This window comes from Mesoplodon bidens, assembly GCF_964165515.1.
Source record: "Mesoplodon bidens genome assembly, chromosome: 5".
NCBI classification, from domain to species: domain Eukaryota; kingdom Metazoa; phylum Chordata; class Mammalia; order Artiodactyla; family Ziphiidae; genus Mesoplodon; species Mesoplodon bidens.
In genome coordinates, this window is record NC_138161.1 from 70,136,959 (window position 1) to 70,158,212 (window position 21,254).

General features: G+C 39.6%; 1 protein-coding gene across 1 annotated transcript in view; it reads right to left on the minus strand.

The window, feature by feature from the left end:
• Window positions 1–20,616, minus strand: part of ACP3 (acid phosphatase 3) — a gene marked incomplete at both ends in the record, with an annotated part of 40,886 nt that extends 20,270 nt beyond the window's left edge. Inside the window, 2 exons of the mRNA XM_081235873.1 lie at window positions 2,117–2,212; window positions 20,503–20,616. Coding sequence (XP_081091999.1) covers window positions 2,117–2,212; window positions 20,503–20,616 — 210 coding nt within the window. The remainder of the gene's footprint in view (window positions 1–2,116; window positions 2,213–20,502) is intronic.
• Between the last annotated feature and the right edge of the window lie 638 nt (window positions 20,617–21,254).

The window sequence follows — 21,254 nt, forward strand, 5'->3', positions numbered from 1 at the left end:
AGAATTGTTGGGGGTGGAGCTCAGGGATCTGTTTTTAACAAGCTCATTAAGATTCTGCTGGCAATTAATCATTGAGAAGCATTGCCTTAGCTCATTGATCCTCAAGCATTACTGTGCATCAGAAGCAAAATTATCTAGGGTGCTTGTTGAAATGCAGATTCCTCAGCATTTCCCCCAGAGATTCCAGCTCATTGGATCCTGAGTGTAGCCCTGGAGCCTGCATTTTGACAATTGCCCTGAGTGATTCAGATCAATGTAGTAGAGCCATGCTTTGGGAAACATTGCATTCTATTCTGTCTGTAATCCAGAGCCTCACCAGAGATTCAGGGGTCAGAAACGATGTGATCACTGTGGCTTCTGCTTGGTCGCACTCCCTCATTTGTTTGTCACTCCTGGCTACCCTTCTAGATGGGAAAAGAGGTAGGAAAAGAATAATGTGTGCTTTGAGGTTTGTGAGTTTCCTGAATGACCTGGATAGCTGAAGAAGCAGGTACTTTGGGTGTAATTTGTTGTTCTAACTTAAAGCTAACTTTAAAGGAAGTACTCATCTTCTATAGAGCAGTGGTTTTCAAACAAGAGCATGCACAGAATCACCTGGAGAGCTCATTAAAAACAAAGATTCCCAGGAGTCAACCCCACAATTTCTAGTTCAGTGGGTAGGGCCAGAGAATTTATATTTCTGAGAAGTCTCCAGGTGATGGTGATGTTACTCATCCAGGGACCACACTTTGAGAACCATTGAACTCAGAACAATTGCTTTGTCACTACACAGATTGGAAGTACCTAATCAAGGGCAGGAATTTGAACTCTAGAACCTTGCTATTTCAAAATGGCCATGTATCAGCACCATGGGCATCATTTAAGAGCATGTTAGAAATGCAGAATCTCAGACCATGTCAGACCCAATGAATTAGAATCTGCATTTTGACAAGATCCTCAAATGATTCATTTGCACTTGGAAGGCTGAGCAATATTGCTTTAGGAGAAACTGGTGGCTAGTCAAGAGAATACCATAAGAAGAATCCAGATCCCACAGTCTGGAAGAATCTTTTGGTTTTACTGGAACTTTGCAAGGGAACAGGAGTCTCGACAGAGCCATAAGCATTATGAAGCAGCCCTGAGTTTTTATAACTCTTCTCTTTTTCAGGGAGCCAGAAGCAATGTAGTCTATGGTGGGAAGAGCTCTGACCTGGGAGCTGGAAGATACTGGCCTCAAATAGCCTCTTTGAATTTTCTCCTCATTGAGACTATTAAGTTAGGGCAGTAATTCTCAGCCTTGGCTACACATTAGAGTCAACTGATCAGCCAAGGAGTTTTTAAAAATTCCAATGTCCAGGCTGCACCCTAGATCAATTAAATAAGAACCTCCCAGGCAGAAAACAATATTTTGTAAAGCTCTCCGAGTAGTTCCAATGTTTAGCAAAGATCAAGACCCATTAAATTTGGAGGTATCCAACACTAAACATTCTATGACATTTTCTTAATATATTTAAACAACATTTTGGTCAGGACAGAAGCAACACACGTGGCCCTGTGACTCCAAACAGAAGGGTAATCCACTCTTACAGGTGAAGGGGGCCAGGCACTGGAACATGACCACAGATGCTTTTGTTCCCCAGAAAGGTTCAATCCCAATACATCCATCTGACCAAAAATCAATTTCAGGAACAGCACTTCCAAAGGAATCATGTTTTCCCAACTCTGCTGATTCAGGATTATTTTCTACTTTCTCAGGTGGAGCCTGAGAAACTGGCTTGTAAGCAATTCTTGGCTCTCTTCAGCACCTTTAAGCTCATGTATTCTGTTGTCCATGCACGACTCTTATGCTTTAATAAAGCCAACAGGGTAAAAAAGATCAAAACAGGCAATTCCATACAGTTTTCCTACAGTTACTAGTCACTAGGGGTGACTTGATCATGATCAGAAATTGTTGAGGCTAATCATTAGTGCTTCTCTTTCCACAATTAAAACACACTTTACACTTTTTAGATCCCAGGTAACTGTGCAAAACACTTTCCCAGATATGAGTAAAGTAGTCATATGGTTTCAATATGTAACAATCCCACAGAGTTTCCCTTGAGACTCATCAGTAACTTGTTGGTGAAATCCAACCAACCTGAGTGAGTTGGCCAAATCCTTGTGGCCATGATGATTCCTTAATGGGGTCGTTAGGAAAGGTTTTGATGGGACTTCGGTCTCCATGCCTAAAAACCTGAAAATAGATTGAGGTAGTAATGTTACAAACTTAACTTAGGTGCTTTACCTCTGCTCATAATGATAGATTTTTCTTGTAAACCCCTGGTTCTCCACCTTGGCTATTCATTGGAATCACCTGGAGAGTTAAAAAACATTCTGAGGACTGGATCCCACCCCTTGTGATTCTAGTTTAATTAGTTTGGGATGCATCAGGGCATTAGGATTTTAAAGACCTCCCCAAGTAAATCTCAGGTTAAGAACTGCTGTTCTAAGTTCACTAACACATTCTAAAGGCTCATCATCTTGTTATTCACATTACGTGAAACACAGGAAAACTGTTAGTGAACTGTTATTGTTTCAGGTAATGTGAATAATAAGATGATGACCCATTAGGAGTCAGTTGACCCACACATGGAGACCGGTTTACACATCAGACAGGGCAAGAAGGAACACAAAGCTTAGCAAGATCACTTTATTGTAGACAAACTCTGATGAGAAGTATTCCTTCCTTAATTATGATTACAGTAATAATAGTGTTAACATTTTGACATATAATAATAGTGGCTTTTAAATGCTACATACAATTTTTGACCATCTTGAGTCAATGATTTATTAGTTTTTAGGAGGTTAGGGATAAAGAACTTGCCAGTGGAAGATTAAAAAAATCTAATTTTCAACAATTTAAGAACATCCTACTGAATTTGTATGCATGTCATCGTGCTTTTTAACACCTTTATTAGAGTATAATTGTTTTACAATGCTGTGTTAGTTTCTGCTTTATAACAAAGTGTATCAGCTATACATATACATATATCCCCATATCTCCTCACTCTTGCATCTCCCTCCCACCCTCCTTATCCCACCCCTCTAAGTGGTCACAAAGAACCGAGCTGATCTCCCTGTGCTATGCAGCTGCTTCCCACTAGCTATCTATTTTACATTTCATACTGTATATATGTCCATGCCACTCTCTCACTTGGTCCCAGATTACCCTTCCCCCTCCCCATGTCCTCAAGTCCATTCTCTACATCTGCATCTTTATTCCTGTCTTGCCCATAGGTTCTTCAGAAACTTTTTTTCCCTTTAGATTCCATATATATGTGTTAGCATACGGTATTTGTTTTTCTCTTTCTGACTTACTTCACTCTGTATGACAGACTCTAGGTCCAACCACCTCACTACAAATAACTCAGCTTCACTTCTTTTTATGACTGAGTAATATTCCATTGTATATATGTGCCACATCTTCTTTATCCATTCATCTGTCGATGGACACTTAGGTTGCTTCCATGTCCTGGCTATTGTAAATAAAGCTGCAATGAACATTGTGGTACATGACTCTTCTTGAATTGTGGTTTTCTCAGGGTATATGCCCAGTAGTAGGATTGCCAGGTCACATGGTAATTCTATTTTTAGTTTTTAAGGAACCTCCATACTGTTCTCCATAGTGGCTGTATCAAGTTACATTCTCACCAACAGTGCAAGAGGGTTCCCTTTTCTCCACACCCTCTCCAGCATTTATTGTTTGTAGATTTTTTGATGATGGCCTTTTCTGACTGGTGTGAGGTGATACCTCATTGTAGTTTTGATTTACATTGCTCTAATGATTAGTGATGTTGAGCATCCTTTCATGATTTTTTGGTAATTTGTATATCTTCTTTGGAGAAGTGTCTGTTTAGGTCTTCTGCCCATTTTTGGATTGGGTCGTTTGTTCTTTGGATATGGAGCTGCATGAGCTGCTTGTAAATTTTGGAAATTAATCTTTTGTGAGTTGCTTCATTTGCAAAAATTTTCTCCCACTCTGAGGGTTGTCTTTTCATCTTGTTTATGGTTTCCTTTGTTGTGCAAAAGCTTTTAAATTTCATTAGGTCCCATTTGTTTATTTTTGTTTTTATTTCCATTTCTGTAGGAGGTGGGTCCAAAAGGATCTTTCTGTGATTTATGTCATAGAGTGTTATGCCTATATTTTCCTCTTAAGAGTTTTATCATGTCTGGCCTTACATTTAGGTCTTTAATCAATTTGAGTTTATCCCAGGAATGCAAGGATTCTTCAATATACGCAAATCAATCAACATGATAGACCACATTGACAAGCTGAAGGAGAAAAACCATATGATCATCTCAGTAGATGCAGAAAAAGCTTTTGGCTAGTCCTCACAGTGAGCTTCAGCCGCCCCTCCACCTCTGCAGGAGACCCTCCAACACTAGCAGTTTCCTTTACACAAGTTGGGAAGATGAATACTCCCCAAATTACAGCTCAAACCATATGACAGTTTGCTCAAGCATCTTCAGTCTCCATTGCCTACCAATATACATCAGAAATACATCTATACGTGGAACAACTCCTACAGAACACCTACTGAACGCTGGCAGAAAACCTCAGACCTCCCAAAAGGCAAGAAACTCCCCACGTACCTGGGTAGGGCCAAAGAAAAAAGAATAAACAGAGACAAAAGAATGGGGACGGGACCTGCACCAGTGGGAGGGAGCCGTGAAGGAGGAAAGGTTTCCACACACTAGAAGCCCCTTTGCGGGTGGAGACTGCGGGTTGCGGAAGGCGGGGTGGGGGAGCTTCGAAGCCGCGGAGGAGAGCTCAGCAACAGGGGTGTGGAGGGCAAAGCGGAGAGATTCCCGCACAGAGGATCGGTGCCGACCGGCACTCAAGAGCCCGAGAGGCTTGTCTGCTCACCCGCCGGGGCAGGCAGGGCTGGGAGCTGAGGCTTGGGCTTTGGTTGGAGCGCTGGGAGAGGACCGGGGTTGGCGGCGTGAGCACAGCCTGCAGGGGGTTAGTGCGCCACAGCTGGCCGGGAGGGAGTCCGGGGGAAAGTCTGGACCTGCCGAAGAGGCAAGAGACTTTTTCTTCCCTCTTTGTTTCCTGGTGCGCAAGGAGAGGGGATTAAGAGCGCTGCTTTAAGGAGCTCCAGAGGTGGGTGCGAGCCGTGGCTAACAGCGCAGACCCCAGAGACGGGCATGAGATGCTAAGGCTGCCGCCACCAAGAAGCCAGTGTGTGAGCAGAGGTCATTCTCCACACCTCCCTTCCGGGGAGCCTGTGCAGCCCGCCACTGCCAGAGTCCCGGGATCCAGAGACAACTTCCCTGGCAGAACGCATGGCACGCTTAGGGCTGGTGCAACGTCACGCCGGCCTCTGCGGCCACAGGCTCGCCCCGCACTCAGTGCCGCTCCCTACCCCCGGTCTGAGTGAGCCAGAGCCCCCGAGTCAGCGGCTCCTTTAACCCTGTCCTGTCTGAGCTAAGAACAGATGCCCTCTGGTGACTTACATGCAGAGGCGGGACCAAATCCAAAGCTGAACCCCGGGAGCTGTGAGAATAAAGAAGAGAAAGGGAAATTTCTCCCAGCAGCTTTAGAAGCAGCGGATTAAACCCCCACAATCAATTTGATGTACCCTGCATCTGTGGAATACCTGAATAGACAATGAATCATCCCAAATTGAGGAGGTGGACTTTGAGAGCAAGATTAATTATTTTTTCCCCTTTTCCACTTTTTGTGAGTGTGTATGTGTATGCTTCTGTGTGAGATTTTGTCTGTATACCTTTGCTTTCACCATTTGTCCGAGGGTTCTATCAATCCGTTTGTTTTGTTTTGTTTTTTACTTAAAATTTTTTTTTCTTAATAATTATTTTTTTATTTTAATTATTTTATTTTACCTCACTATATTTTATTTTCTTTTATCCTCTTTCTTTGTTTCTACATTTCCTTCCTTTTATTCTGAGCCGTGTGGATGAAAGGCTCTTGGTGCTGCAACCAGGAGTCAGTGCTATGCCTCTGAGGTGGGAGAGCCAACTTCAGGACACTGGTCCACAAGAGACCTCCCAGGTCCAAGTTATATCAAAAGGCAGAAATCTTCCAAAGATCTCCATCTCAACATCAACACACAGCTTCACTCAATGACCAGCAAGCTACAGTGCTGGACACCCTATGCCAAACAACTAGCAAGACAGGAACACAACCCCACCCATTAGCAGAGAAGCTGTCTAAAATCATAATAAGTCCACAGACACCCCAAAACACACCACAAGACATGGACCTGCCCACCAGAAAGGCAAGATCCAGCCTCATCCACCAGAACACAGGCACTAGTCCCCTCCTACCAGGAAGCCTACACAGCCCACTGAACCAACTTTAGCCACTGGGGACAGACACCAAAAACAACAGGAACTACGAACCTGCAGCCTGCAAAAAGGAGAACCCAAACACAGTAAGATAAGCAAAATGAAAAGACAGAAAAACACACAGCAGCTGAAGGAACAAGATAAAAACCCACCAGATCTAACAAATGAAGAGGAAATAGGCAGTCTACCTGAAAAAGAATTCAGGATAATGATAGTAAAGATGATCCAAAATCTTGGAAATAGAATAGAGAAAATGTAAGAAACAGTTAACAAGGACCTAGAAGAACTAAAGATGAAACAAGCAATGATGAACAACACAATAAATGAAATTAAAAATACTCAAGAAGGCATCAATAGCAGACTAACTGAGGCAGAAGAACAGAAAAGTGACCTGGAAGATAAAGTAGTGGAAATAACTACTGTAGAGCAGAATAAAGCAAAAGGAATGAAAAGAACTGAGGATAGTCTCAGAGACCTCTGCGACAACATTAAATGCACCAACATTCGAATTATAAGGGTTCCAGAAGAAAAAGAGGAAAAGAAAGGGACTGAGAAAATATTTGAAGAGATTATAGTTGAAAACTTCCCTAATATGGGAAAGGAAATAGTTAATCAAGTCCAGGAAGCACAGAGAGTCCCATACAGGATAAATCCAAGGAGAAACATGCCAAGACACATATTAATCAAAGTGTCAAAAATTAAATACAAAGAAAACATTTTAGAAGCAACAAGGGAAAAACAACAAATAACACACAAGGGAATCCCCATATGGTTAACAGCTGATCTTTCAGCAGATACTCTACAAGCCAGAAGGGACTGGCAGGACATATTTAAAGTAATGAAGGAGAAAAACCTGCAACCAAGATTACTCTACCCAGCAAGGATCTCATTCAGATTTGATGGAGAAATTAAAGACTTTACAGACAAACAAAAGCTGAGAGAGTTCAGCACCACCAAACCAGCTTTACAACAAATGCTAAAGGATCTTCTCTAGGCAAGAAACACAAAAGAAGGTAAAGACCTTCAATAACAAACCCAAAACAATTAAGAAAATGGGAATAGGAACATACATATAGACAATTACCTTAAATATAAATGGATTAAATGCTCCCACCAAAAGACAGACTGTCTGAATGGAGACAAAACAAAACCCATATATATGGTGTCTACAATAGACCCACTTCAGACCTAGAGACACATACAGACTGAAAGTTAGGGGATGGAAAAAGATATTCCATGCAAATGGAAACCAAAAGAAAGCTGGAGTAGCAATTCTCATACCAGACAAAATAGACTTTAAAATAAAGACTATTAGAAGAGACAAAGAAGGACACTACATAATGATCAAGGGATCGATCCAAGAAGAAGATATAACAGTTGTAAATATTTATGCACCCAACATAGGAGCACCTCAATACATAAGGCAAATACTAACAGCCATAAAGGGGAAATCGACAGTAACACATTCATAGTAGGGGACTTTAACACCCCACTTTCGCCAATGGACAGATCATCCAAAATGAAAATAAATAAGGAAACACAAGCTTTAAATGATACATTAAACAAGATGAACTTAATTGATATTTATAGGACATTCCATCCAAAAACAATGAATACACATTTTTCTCAAGTGCTCATGGAACATTCTCTAGGATAGATCATATCTTGTGTCAAAAATCAAGCCTTGGTAAATTTAAGAAAATTGAAAGTGTATCAAGTATCTTTTCTGACCACAACGCTATGAGACTAGATATCAATTACAGGAAAAGATCTGTAAAAAATACAAACACATGGAGGCTAAACAATACACTACTTAATAACGAAGTGATCACTGAATAAATCAAAGAGGAAATTAAAATGAAACAAATGACAGTGGAGACACAACGACCCAAAACCTATGGGATGCAGCAAAAGCAGTTCTAAGAGGGAACTTTATAGCAATACAATCCTACCTCAAGAAAAAAGAAACATCTCAAATAAACAACCTAACCTTACACTTAAAGCCATTAGAGAAAGAAGAACAAAAAACCCCCAAAGTTAGCAGAAGGAAAGAAATCATGAAGATCAGATCAGAAATAAATGAAAAAGAAATGAAGGAAATGATAGCAAAGATCAATCACACTAAAAGCTGTTTCTTTGAGAAGATAAACAAAATTGATAAACCATTAGCCAGACTCATCAAGAAAAAAAGGGAGAAGACTGAAATCAATAGAATTAGAAATGAAAAAGGAGAAGTAACAACTGACACTGCAGAAATACAAAAGATCATGAGAGATTACTACAAGCAACTCTGTGCCAATAAAATGGACAACCTGGAAGAAATGGACAAATTCTTAGAAATGCACAACCTGCCAAGACTGAATCAGGAAGAAATAGAAAATATGAACAGACCAATCACAAGCACTGAAAGTGAAATTGTGATTAAAAATCTTCCAACAAACAAAAGCCCAGGACCAGATGGCTTCACAGGCGAATTCTATCAAACATTTAGAGAAGAGCTAACACCTATCCTTCTCCAACTCCTCCAAAATATAGCAGAGGGAGGAACACTCCCAACCTCATTCTATGAAGCCACCATCACCTTGATACCAAAACCAGGCAAGGATGTCACAAAGAAAGAAAACTACAGGCCAATATCACTGATGAACATAGATGCAAAAATCCTCAACAAAATACTAGCAAACAGAATCCAACAGCACATTAAAAGGATCATACACCATGACCAAGTGGGGTTTATTCCAGGAATGCAAGGATTCTTCAATATACGCAAATCAATCAACGTGATACACCATATTAACAAATTGATGGAGAAAAACCATATGGTCATCTCAATAGATGCAGAGAAAGCTTTTGACAAAATTCAACACCCATTTATGATAAAAATCCTGCAGAAAGTAGGCATAGAGGGAACTTTCCTCAACATAATAAAGGCCATATATGACAAACCCACAGCCAACATTGTCCTCAATGGTGAAAAACTGAAAGCATTTCCACTAAGATCAGGAATAAGACAAGGTTGCCCACTCTCACCACTCTTATTCAACATAGTTTTGGATGTTTTAGCCACAGCAATCAGAGAAGAAAAGGAAATAAAAGGAATCCAAATCAGAAAGGAAGAAGTAAAGCTGTCACTGTTTGCAGATGACATGATACTATACATAGAGAATCCTAAAGATGCTACCAGAAAACTACCTGAGCTAATCAATGAATTTGGTAAAGTAGCAGGATACAAAATTAATGCACAGAAATCTCTTGCATTCCTATACATTAATGATGAAAAATCTGAAAGTGAAATTAAGGAGACACTCCTATTTACCACTGCAACAAAAAGAATAAAATACCTAGGAATAAACCTACCTAAGGAGACAAAAGACCTGTATGCAGAAAACTATAAGACAGTAATGAAAGAAAGTAAAGATGTTATAAACAGATGGAGAGATATACCATGTTCTTGCTTTGGAAGAATCAACATTGTGAAAATGGCTATACTACCCAAAGCAATCTACATATTCAGTGCAATCCCTATCAAACTACGAATGGCATTTTTCACAGAACTGGAACAAAATATTTCACAATTTGTATGGAAACACAAAAGACCCCGAATAGCCAAAGCAATCTTGAGAAAGAAAAACAAAGCTGGAGCAATCTGGCTCCTGGACTTCAGACTATACTACAAAGCTACAGTAATCAAGACAGTATGGTACTGGCAGAAAAACAGAAATATAGATAAATGGAACAGGATAGAAAGCCCAGAGATAAACCCATATACATATTGTCACCTTATTTTTGATAAAAGAGGCAAGGATATACAATGGAGAAAGGCAGTCTCTTCAATAAGTGGTGCTGGGAAAACTGGACAGCTATATGTAAAAGAATGAAAGTAGAACACTCCTTAACACCATACACAAAAATAAACATTGTGCTTTTTTGATTGCACATTTAATCTTTGGGGAGAGTAGTCTATACTTCTGCAACATTGGTTCTTTGATTCTATTATGCTTTCTGAATAGAATACCAAACCAAACACAAAGCTATTTTTTAAGCAAAAGATAAGGAAAGAAAAACTCAATAAATACAAGATGAAGTCTGCACTGGTGTCAGCAAATATGTTTAATACAGAGGAGAGCTGCATAACAACTTGAATTCTCTGAAATTTCCTGCCCTTTCACTCTTATTACCTGGCTAAGATGCTCCATTGGAAATAAATCCAAGAGGCTGCTCTTTTAAAATCCTGTAAAATAGTTCATCAGACACAGAAGTGTCCTTAGAACAATCTCAGACTTTAGTCATCTTTGAGATGGGATTCCAGGAAAATGAGGGAGGCTTCTAAAACCTGGATGGTGTCTCTGGTGTCTGAATAAAACTTATCTTTTGGCCCCCTGAACTGGTGAGAAATTGAAATCTCAGTAGAACAGGCTATGGCAAACAGAGGGACAATGGTGTGGTGAATCTTAAGAAACTGTTTTGGTCAGGTAAGGAATTATTGTCATGAATGGTCACCTCATGGCTGGAAGAAAGGCTGCATACTCTCTGATGAGCACCTACAGTTACTAGCCACTAGGGGTGACTTGATCAGAAATTGTCGAGGCTAATCATTAGTGCTTCTGTTTCTACAATCAAAACACTTTTTACACTTTTTGGATCCCAGATCTGAGTAACTAAAGTTATTATATGGTTTCATTGAATTATAAAGCCTACATCATTTAGTTTCCAGGACTTCTCAACCTCAGCACTGTTGACATTTTGGCTGTGGGGGCCGTCCTGTGCATTGTAGGATGTTTAGCAGCGTCCAAGGCCTTTGCCCCATAGATGCCAGTAGCATTCCCCAGTTGTGACAGTCAAAAAGTCTCCAGACATTGCCAAATGTCCCCTAGGGGGCAAAACCACCCCTAGTTGAGAGCCACTGAGTTAGCCAAAGAGAAGTTGAATGAGAGACATTGTAGTAAAATAATTTACAACACTTCTTACCAGCCTATAACCACAATAACCCCTCAATACTTTTTGAAGGCTTGCTTTGTCCTAGAAGCTGTGCTAAGTGCTTCTCATACATTTAATACTCTTATCAATGATACAAAGCAGTTACTATCATTATCTTCATTTCACAAGCCAGGACACTGACTTTAGTTAAGTGACCTGCCCAAGGTCACACAGTATGTAAGTGGTAGAGCAGAGGTGCAAACACAGGCTGTGTGAATCCACCACCAGCTTCTGAACCCATGCAAAGGCTTACTTCTCTCTGGTCAAACATACCCCTCAGTGTCCCACCAGTGGACGATCTGGAATCTGGGGATTTTTATTAACTAAGATTGGAAGCTATGTGTGTGTGTGTGTGTGTGTGTGTGTGGCGGGGGGAGGGTTATGTTGCATCAGAGGAAACCAAAACCTTGATGTAAGAAACATCCCCAAATATTTAAAAGATAAAACTGAGGTTATGCAACTAAATGACAGCATGGCCTGGGGAGAAGAAACAAGTGCCGTCCCCTTAGAGGAATGTTTTAAAGAGCAAAACTGGAACAAAACCCTGGGACATGGGCAAGCTTTCCTGCTCTGTTTTTACAGGTCAGGAATAATTGTACTTGCTTACATTTCCATAGGTTTTCAGGGTTTCTGAGGTAGTGGCTCAAACATGCTATGAACTCTATGGAAGGGGTGTTCCACAGAAACACTTAATAAACCATCTCCCACCTCCAGTGCTAGAAATCAAAATGTGTGTGTGTGCTCACACACCTGTGCCTTCAAGCACACGTAGGTAGTATTCTTGAGCTTCTGAAATTTCTCCAGTTTAGCTGGAGCCTTTGGACTATGCCCAGGCATTTTTTTAAGTCTGTGCAGGGCAATCTTCTTAACTGCTTTCCTGCCATATTTATAACCTCTGTTCTCAGTCCAGCAATCACACTCCAACAAATCATTTAGAAATCTAAGACTATATTATTAGCAGTAGGGCTATTTGCAGTACTGGTGGTAATTGCAAAAGGAAGACATCCAAGATAATAACAACCCATTATGATTGTGCTACCCTCCATGATTTTGTACAACCTGCCATCTCTTTTAATTCTTACAACTCTGTGAGGACAGGTCAGCACTATTGTTGCACTGAAAAAATAAGGAAACGGAGGCTCAGAGAGATGGAGTTAGCTGTGCAGATCTCCTACTTTCCATGATTGCTAGCCCATTGTTTTCCCCACCACATCACATTCACTTCACCCTTTTAAATCACAGGTAACTTTTTAGAAAGAACCACGGTTTGGTACCCATGTGACTGATCCTGCTCCCTTGAGCCTGCTAACCAGCTTTGGTGCACTGTGTAGGATGTCGAGACCCTGATGACTGCAGGACATGATGTCCAGTCCCCCTTCCCTGGCAGCAGTCAAGTGCTCTTTTTAAAATGTTAATCAGAATAGTCTCCTGATTGCTTAGAACTCTCTAATGTCCTCTCATTCTATTACATTTATTTTTTTTGCAGAAAATTAGAAAGATATAAAAAAATAGAGATTTTTATAATGAGCCCCTATGAGTTCACCATTTGCTCCAACAATGATCAACTCATGTGTGGCCAGTCTTGTTTAATTTATTCCCTCTCACTGTCAGATATTATATCATTTCCCATTACTCTTTGCATAAAATCCAAAGTCTTTACAATGGCTCACTAGACCCTACCTAATATAGCCCTGCCCACCACCATGTTCTCCCCTTACATTCTTGCTAAGCACGCTTAGCCAAAGGACACTCTGCTCTTCTATTCAATACATTAAGTGTGCTCCAGCCTCAGGGCCTTCATGTTCTATATGCCTGGGATGTCCTGCTTCTGCATCTCCTGGCACTTTCACTTGGTCACTGAATTCAGGTCTGTCCTGAAAAGACAACCTCTACAGAGAGGTCTCTCTTGACCACCCAGTATCAAGTAATGCCTGCTCCATCTCTTTCTCATCACATGGTTTCATTTTTTTTCCTTAATATTTTCTTGTTTTTTTAAAATTGTGTGTGTGCATGTGTTTTTAAGTATCTGGCTTCATCTCCCCATAAACTTCCTGAAAGCAGAATCTTTGCTGTCATGGGCACCACTTTATCCCCAAAACAGTGTCAGACACACAGTAAGTAACACACAATGTGCTTTGTTTTAATGAATGAATGAATCTTGGGTTGGGTCCAGCTACCTCTAGGTACACAATGACTTTCTTTCCAATCTTCTCATTTCACAAGGGCTTTGAGTTTTCATCCCTACTTATCATCAAGGTGTGCTGTGTGTGCTCTTTTTTTCCTCCTTTATTTCACTCTCTTATCTTTCTCCTTATGCCCTGCATTTGTGACTTTGCTTCTAGAACAATGAGTCTGCCTCTAGATTAGATGGGAGTCCAATAAACCATCATGTCGTCCTTCCAGGTTTGGAATTCAAGACACATCACACAACTTTGGGATGATTCTGGAAATTCTAAAAGGGAACTTTGCTCGAGGCATTAAACTCCACTCCTTATTTTGTTAGGTATGCTCATGAAAAACCTCTTGATGCACAAACCTTGCCATGAATTAAAGTTTATTTTATTTTCTTCTTTGAGGAACTGAGAAATAACTCTGTTAGTAAAGAGAATTAAAAAGTGAAAGAGTTTGGGTAGAAATGAATGAGTCAAGTAAATGAATGCCACTTCAGAGGCAAGAAGGGAAGGCGACTAGCTGTGAAAGGACTCAGGCTAGGAATATGCCCTGCACTCACCATGAGGAAGGCCGAAAGGCCTGGCACGCTAATGAGAGGTATCCAGGGCATAGGAGAATACAGAGGCCTGCAGGAGAAGGGAGGGATGAAACTATGTGTTATATTGAGTGGAACTGCATGACGTCTCAGAAAAGCTCTGGGCTTGAGTCGGTTAGACCTTAGTTCAACACCTTGCCAGATGATCCTGGGAAAATGATTTAACTCAAACTTTTGCATGTCTTGATTTCCCTCACTGTAAAATGAGAAAATCATTATTTCCTATGCAGGAGGATCACGAGAATTAAATGTGTAATATATGCAAAGCCATCATCATAGTACTGAACACATAGGATGCACTCAGTACATGAGATTTGTTATTATGAGTGTCACTATTATTTTGGTTGTTATTGTTATAAATATTATTCAGGCCTTAACTTAGCTACTTGCTGTATTCCTTTCCTGCTGGCAACAGTGGGCAGCATATTAGGGCAAATAAGAGCTACCATTTGAGCAAAGGGAAATATTTCTATTAATTTCTAATCATCTCTCCCCCACTTTTATTTCCCTGACTGAAAAGAAAAACTAATTTTTCCTTTGGATTTAGGGCACTTTGAAAGCTTTCAAGAGCCCATGGTGGCAAGCTGGCTGACTGAAATGACATGAGCCCAATATAATGTCCCTGATCAGTTCACCACATGAAAAATTTGCAAAATGCATTGGCATAAAAGTGGGAGAAGCCTGTGAAAGTAAACTGAAGTGACCTCTTACTTGTCCCAGTACCAACCCTCAGTGCACAGTGGTCTGTCCAGCAAATGTCTCTGAAAGACCTGTAGGTCTCCATGGATGGCTTTGCTGCTCTTTGGCCCTGGCGATTAGGGAGCCACAGTGCAGGGCAGAGAGATTGAAGGGCTGTTTGCGAGCTGAGGCAAGAACCCTGGTTTTTGTTTTCCAGGGAAAAGTTTTATCTTGTACGTCTTTTATAAGCCAGCCCACAAGTTGGAGATGTGCCACCTAGTTGGAGAGTTACAACACCTAGTATACCACAGCTCCTTTCCATTACTGTTATGTAATAACAAGACAATGTCACATGCCTTACTGGGTCATTTGGAGGATTCAAAATACAAAATGCAAAGAGCCTGGCATCTAGTGGATGCTTACAGTATGGTAGCTGTAACTGTAATTCTTATTTTAATAGAAGTGAAAAAGAGGTTTATAGGACTTGAGAAGTTTCTGTCTGTGTTCAAGGGTACTGTTCAAACAACAATGAAGATGAAGGCAAATAAAAGGGCAATCAGTAATCTATTCTAGCCAAAAGTTAAGAAGGACCAATAAATCAGCCGATTAGTAAGTCAAACAATGGTTGAAATGAGTAAAATCTGTTTAACTTCTTGTCACATTTTAAATATATATATATTTCCAGTTTTTATTGTGCCAGGGGCCCAAAGCTGGGAAGAAAACTGATCAATTTTAAATGAAAAAAGACATGAAAACACTTCACTCTTTGAGAATAAAAAGAATAAATAGAAAAATATTGACATTTTAATTAACTGGTTATGTGAACATTATAAAAGATACATGAGATAATTGTGTGACTGTATATAGTCAACACAACACAATGGTTACAATGTTTTAGACATTTACCAGATAGGCTTCTAAGTACTTTTGTGTATTAAATCAGTTAAGCCTCACAATAACTCCATGAAGCACTCTTATCCCCATTTTACCGATGAGGAAACTGAGACACAGGTAGGTTAAGTTACTCATCCAAAGTCACACAGCTTGGAAGAGGTTGAGCTGGCATTCAAACCCCGGTGGTCTGATTCATGAGCCTGTACTTTTAACCACTGTGCTGTATGGTATTGTGTAGTACATAATATTATAAATTTCTTTGGTGTTTATATCCCTTATTTCATTTCTTCTTCCTCTTCCTCTTCTTCTTCTTCTTCTTCTTCTTCTTCTTTTGGTGGAGCCACATGCCTTACAGGATCTTAGTTCCTCAACCAGGGATTGAACCCTAGGGCCCCAGCAGAGAAAGTACTGAGTACCAACCACTGGACCGCCAGGGAATTCCCTCTCATATTTCTTTTTAAGAAGTTCAAATATTTAATGCCTTTCATGTACCCTATTTCATGGCTTCGTCATTTTTTCAACAATCAAAATTAGAAAACAGGGTCATTTTGACTTCTTTCTCTTCCTTAATATCCACAGTCAACCCACAGGGATTCTTCTATCCTCACAATTTTTATTTTTTTAATTTTTATTTATTTATTTATTTATTATTATTTTTTTTTCCTCACAATTTTTAAAAGAAACTTTTTTTTTTCTTTTCCAGTTCTACTGCTTTCTGATCCAACTCAGGTCTTCACTGTGTTTTTCCTGATCTGTGATAGTATCCCCTCTCTATTCTCCCCTCCAGCTTCTCCCCTCCTCAAGCCATACTTACGTACAGATGTGTGTCTCCCCCAAGACAAAATACATTAGAATTCACAGGTGGGGGAGACTTGAGTACAAACAAGGTAAGCTGTTAGCCTGTGGATCTAGAGGACATGATAACTATCTAATACCTAAAGTTTTCTTTGCTGAAAAATAATGAAGGATCATCTAGAACCTTAAGGACATTAAGTAAAATAAGCCAGTCACAAAAAGACAAGTACTGTATGGTTCCACTTACACAAGATACGTGAAGTAGTCAAATTCATAGAGTCAGGAAGTAGAATGGTGATTGTAGGGGCTGAAGGGGAGGAGGCTGGGGAATTGCTGTTTAATAGATATGAAGTTTCAGTTTTGCAAGATGAAGGGAATTCTGGAGATGGATAGTTTTAATGGTAGCACAACAATGTGAATACACCTAATGCAATTGAACTATACACTTAAAATGGAAAATTTTATGTCCTGCGTATTTTACCACAATTTAAAAACTGAATAATTAAGGCTCACCTAGATTTTATCCAAAAAGTTGGAAAGTTTCTGTTTTAGACTGGTGACTAACAGCAGCACCTTAAATTTGTATCATGGTTCACACTTACATATGTATATCATGCCATTTGAACCTAAAGACGACTTTGTGAAATAGAAATTATAGTTATGATCATTATCCCCAACTATAAGTTTAGGAAATTTGAGGCTCAGATGGATTAAGTGACCTGTTCTCAGTCCTGTACCTGGTAAATGATGCTAGAACTTGAATTAATGAAAGTTCAATATTTTCCTAGGTATGGCTTTGAACTTTTATTTTAGCACATAGCATTAGAAAACTGGTAACAGTATTAGACTGCCAGCCTGACCAGTAAATTGTCAATCTGTGGCTTTCCTAGGAGGATTGAGGAAAAACCCAGAAGGTCTGCCATCCCTGAAAGTGTGTGGTGGCCAGAACCATTTGAGTTTACCTAACCACAGTATGGAAGTTACCCATCCCAGGATAGAGATGATGTGCTGAAGATTTGGAGGCGATTTGCATCAAGGATATTCTATTACTTAGCAGAAATTTTGCATGGTTAACCACGAAGAATGAGACTTTGTGACTTATCATCCCTTTCTTTGTAAAACCCAGGTAGAATGAGAAGGAATTAGTCTCTTTGAGATCACCTGAACTTGTGGTTTTTCCTGGCTTAGGAGAGAGAGAATGTTTTAAAATGGCATTTCCCTATTTATGGATGGAATAATGATATATGGGATTACTTTTAAAAAGTCCATTAGGAGTGCATCAGCATATAGATGAAACAAGGATGGACATGAGTGAAAATTACTGAAGCTGTTTGATGGGTACCTTGAGACCCACCATACTTATTATTCTCTCTATAAATTATAAAACAGCAATTCTCTAAGGGTTTTCTATGAGACATTATGGAAAAAAAGAGCAGGTGTATTCTGTAGTCAAAATTTAGGAAATATGATTTACTAGATCCTTTCCTTGAAAGCCACAGTACATATTAGAATATTAAAGACTCTGAAAAGTTCTGCATTTGAGACCTCTAAAAACATTTTAACCCACGTTTTCTTCTCCAATCTGATTTGACTATTGAAACACCTGTTAACAACTTGTCAAACTAGCATCCCAATGGATGCACATTGGTGAACCTGTTTCAAAAGAGTATGTGGTGACTCTGTTCATGAGAGAGAACAAGAACCGGACAGTTTCCTGCTCTTTCTGCCAAGAACAGTTTTTCAGAACCGGGGAAGATTTGTTTTCTTTTTTGTATCACAGTAGAAAAGCAAGGAAACCACTTGCTGACTATGAGTGAAGCCAATACACTGGATGGAGAAGCCTCAGCTTCATGTGCTGGGTTAGGGACACACAGCAGGAACAGAATGTGTCTAGTGATTAAGGGCAGGCTTCTGGGATCATACAGCCTGGGTTCAAATCCTAGCTGTGTGATCATGAGCAAGTTACTTAATCTCTTTGTGCCTCAATTCCTTCATCTATAAAACAGGGTTAATAGGGTTAATAAGGTTTTTACAAAAACGTTATAGAATAGTTTCCAGATTTAGCAAACAAAAATGCAGCATGCCCAAATATTGCATGGAAACATACACATAACTAAAAAATTATTTGCTGTTTATCTGAAGTTCAAATTTAACAGGACATCCTGTGTTATCTGGTAACCCTATTTTATAGGGCTGTTGGGAGGATAATGTAACATAATCCATTGAAATTTCAGAACAGTGCCTGGCACATAGTAAGCATTTAAGTAACTATTGGTTATTGTCATTAATATTATCACTTTAATCAGAGGTACATTTCTTTTATTCTTGTTCTCCTAATAATTTTCTAGGGAATTTCCTGGGTATATAATTGAACCATTTACAGTCAGATATTCTCTGTAATCAGTAAAAAGAAGACAGTGGTATCTTCCAGCAAAGGAAGATGTATTAAGTTGCCCTTAATCTACCACTAATGGAAGAAAGTTGAGGTAGGAAAAATTGTTAACATTAGTCATGTGTGATAATTGTTAAATTTTTTAGCTCCTAGAGAGTTACCTTTGTAAGGTTTTTCTTAGGTATTAACTTAGTATTGACTTGTAGTCCCTGAACACATGCTAACTGAGAGTAGAGAGGGAGAAAGGAAACCCACAACAGTTTGGTAGCCAAGGGAAGTCAGCCTGAGCTGTTGTAAAACATGGAGGAGAGAATGGACCAGATGCCATTAGCTGAGAGTTCACTGTAATATCCCAAAGAGGATTACCCCTCAACCAGCTTGTCATGGTGTTGACAGTACAATTCCTGCAGAGTCCCTACACTTGCTTATGCACATGTTTGCAAGGAACACACTGATATAAGTAAAAGTCTAACTCACATGGATTTCCCTATATAAAGTACACAGTGTTCTGCAGCTTTTTTTTTTTTTTAACACAGAAGCCTGACAGCTTGTGAATCATTCATAAATAAATTGATGATATATTTCTCTGGTCTCTCTCTCTCTCATTATTGACTCATGACCTAGTAAAGATTTATTGGACTAAAAATCATGATTTGCATAAACATATGGTTATGAAATTTTTCTTTAGAAAGTAAAGAAAGGAGTCCTGAGTACAGCAAGCTGAGAAAAATAAGAACTTCATGTTTAATTTTTAAGTAAAAGTTGACTTTCCTTGAAATTATAAAAATAAATTTTGGATATTCTTTCAGAAAGGAAATGTACTTATCAGCATACTTTCACTCTATCAAATGAAAAAATGTGATGAAGAAAAAGAGATCAAGAAAGCCTGCAAATTGCAAGGAGAGGGTCAGAGGCAGAGACAGACAGTGAGTAAAACAGAAAAAAGAGAAAGAGAAACAGAGAGAATCAAAAACCATGCAGAAAGCGAGAGATACAAAGGAATTAATTCCAAGACAGTAAAGTAGTAAATCCCCTTTACTTTGCAAACTCTCTCCCTATCTATTTTTTAAGGCGATGCCAATAGTATATTTTCTTTCCTTGACAACATACAGTAGCTGCCCCATCTCCCCTTTCCTAACTTGTCACACATACCATGGGTGGGGAAAAACATGATTTTAATGGTCAACCAAATCTATGTTTCAGGAAGTCATCCTACAACTTGAGTTTAGCTTTACTTTTATGCTTCAAAGGCTGCTTATAAATACATCAGGAAAACGGGAAGGGGCTACTTAATTCAGAAAATGACGTTTTTTTGGCTTGCCAACATATAATCATTAAATTGAATGAAGCCAGTTTAGCTTCTGGTGCTAAACAGACCTAGAGGAGGTGTCTCCTGGCCTCGAGTAGCTATCAAAAGGAATCTACATTCAAGGCATTGTAAAGTAAGTGAATAGATAACTAACACTGGCTAAGTAAAAAATAACCAAACCAAACAGGCTTTTGTCAGGACATGTTCGCTCTTCATTATGAGGAACTTGCAGAACTTGCATATTCAGCTATCTGAGTTTGGTCTTCAGGAGACTACACTAGGGTAAAATGAAACCTGACATTTGATTTTCAGACCCTGCTGGTAACAATTTTAAGGGAAAAGCAATGAGGAAAGTCTACTCACCAATGTCACAAACCTCAGCTCCTTGGCTCCCACACCTCGATCCAGCCAGAAGGAAAGCAGGAGGCTAAGGCGAAGGCTTGCTGCCCTGGCCACAAGGAGGGTGGCAGCTCTCATGCTGGGGTAAGCTGCTTCTGGCTGGAGTTTGGACATGCTGCTTCCAGGGCAAAAGCCATTAGAGGGGAAGCTATTTAACCAAGGGATTGAAAGGGAAGTGGGAGGAGCCAAGACTCCTGAATAGTAAAATCTCCAGGTGGCTTGGGGTGGGGTTTGGCCTGTGTCTGGTCAGATCATTTTTGGGCTGGGTGTTAGAGCTTATAGTCTTCTGGATTTAAGTTAGAACACTAAGGCCCAGAAAGGGGAGAGCTGTTGCTCAAGGTTACAGAGCACATTACTAGATATTTCTTTCTTAGTTTATCTTTATCCTTTGTTTAGATGGGGTGTGATACAATGTTTGTTTTGTGGCTGTCACTTGGGAAAGGGATAGACCCTAACTTTGGAAACCTCAGGCCAGTGATTCCTAATTTTTTTGGCAATCCAGAATTATAGGGAGAGAAGTATGAAAGGAACTGCAGATACCAACATATTTTGGGTGTATTCTCCAGGCCAAACATGGCTTCTTTTTCTAAACTCTCATGTAGCCTCTTTTTAAGTAGAAGAAAAGTAAGAGCAACATTATTTTGAGAATTTTTAGTCACACTTTAAGATATTTGGGGCTCCTCTGAGGTATCTCAAAATTAGGATTACAATTACCT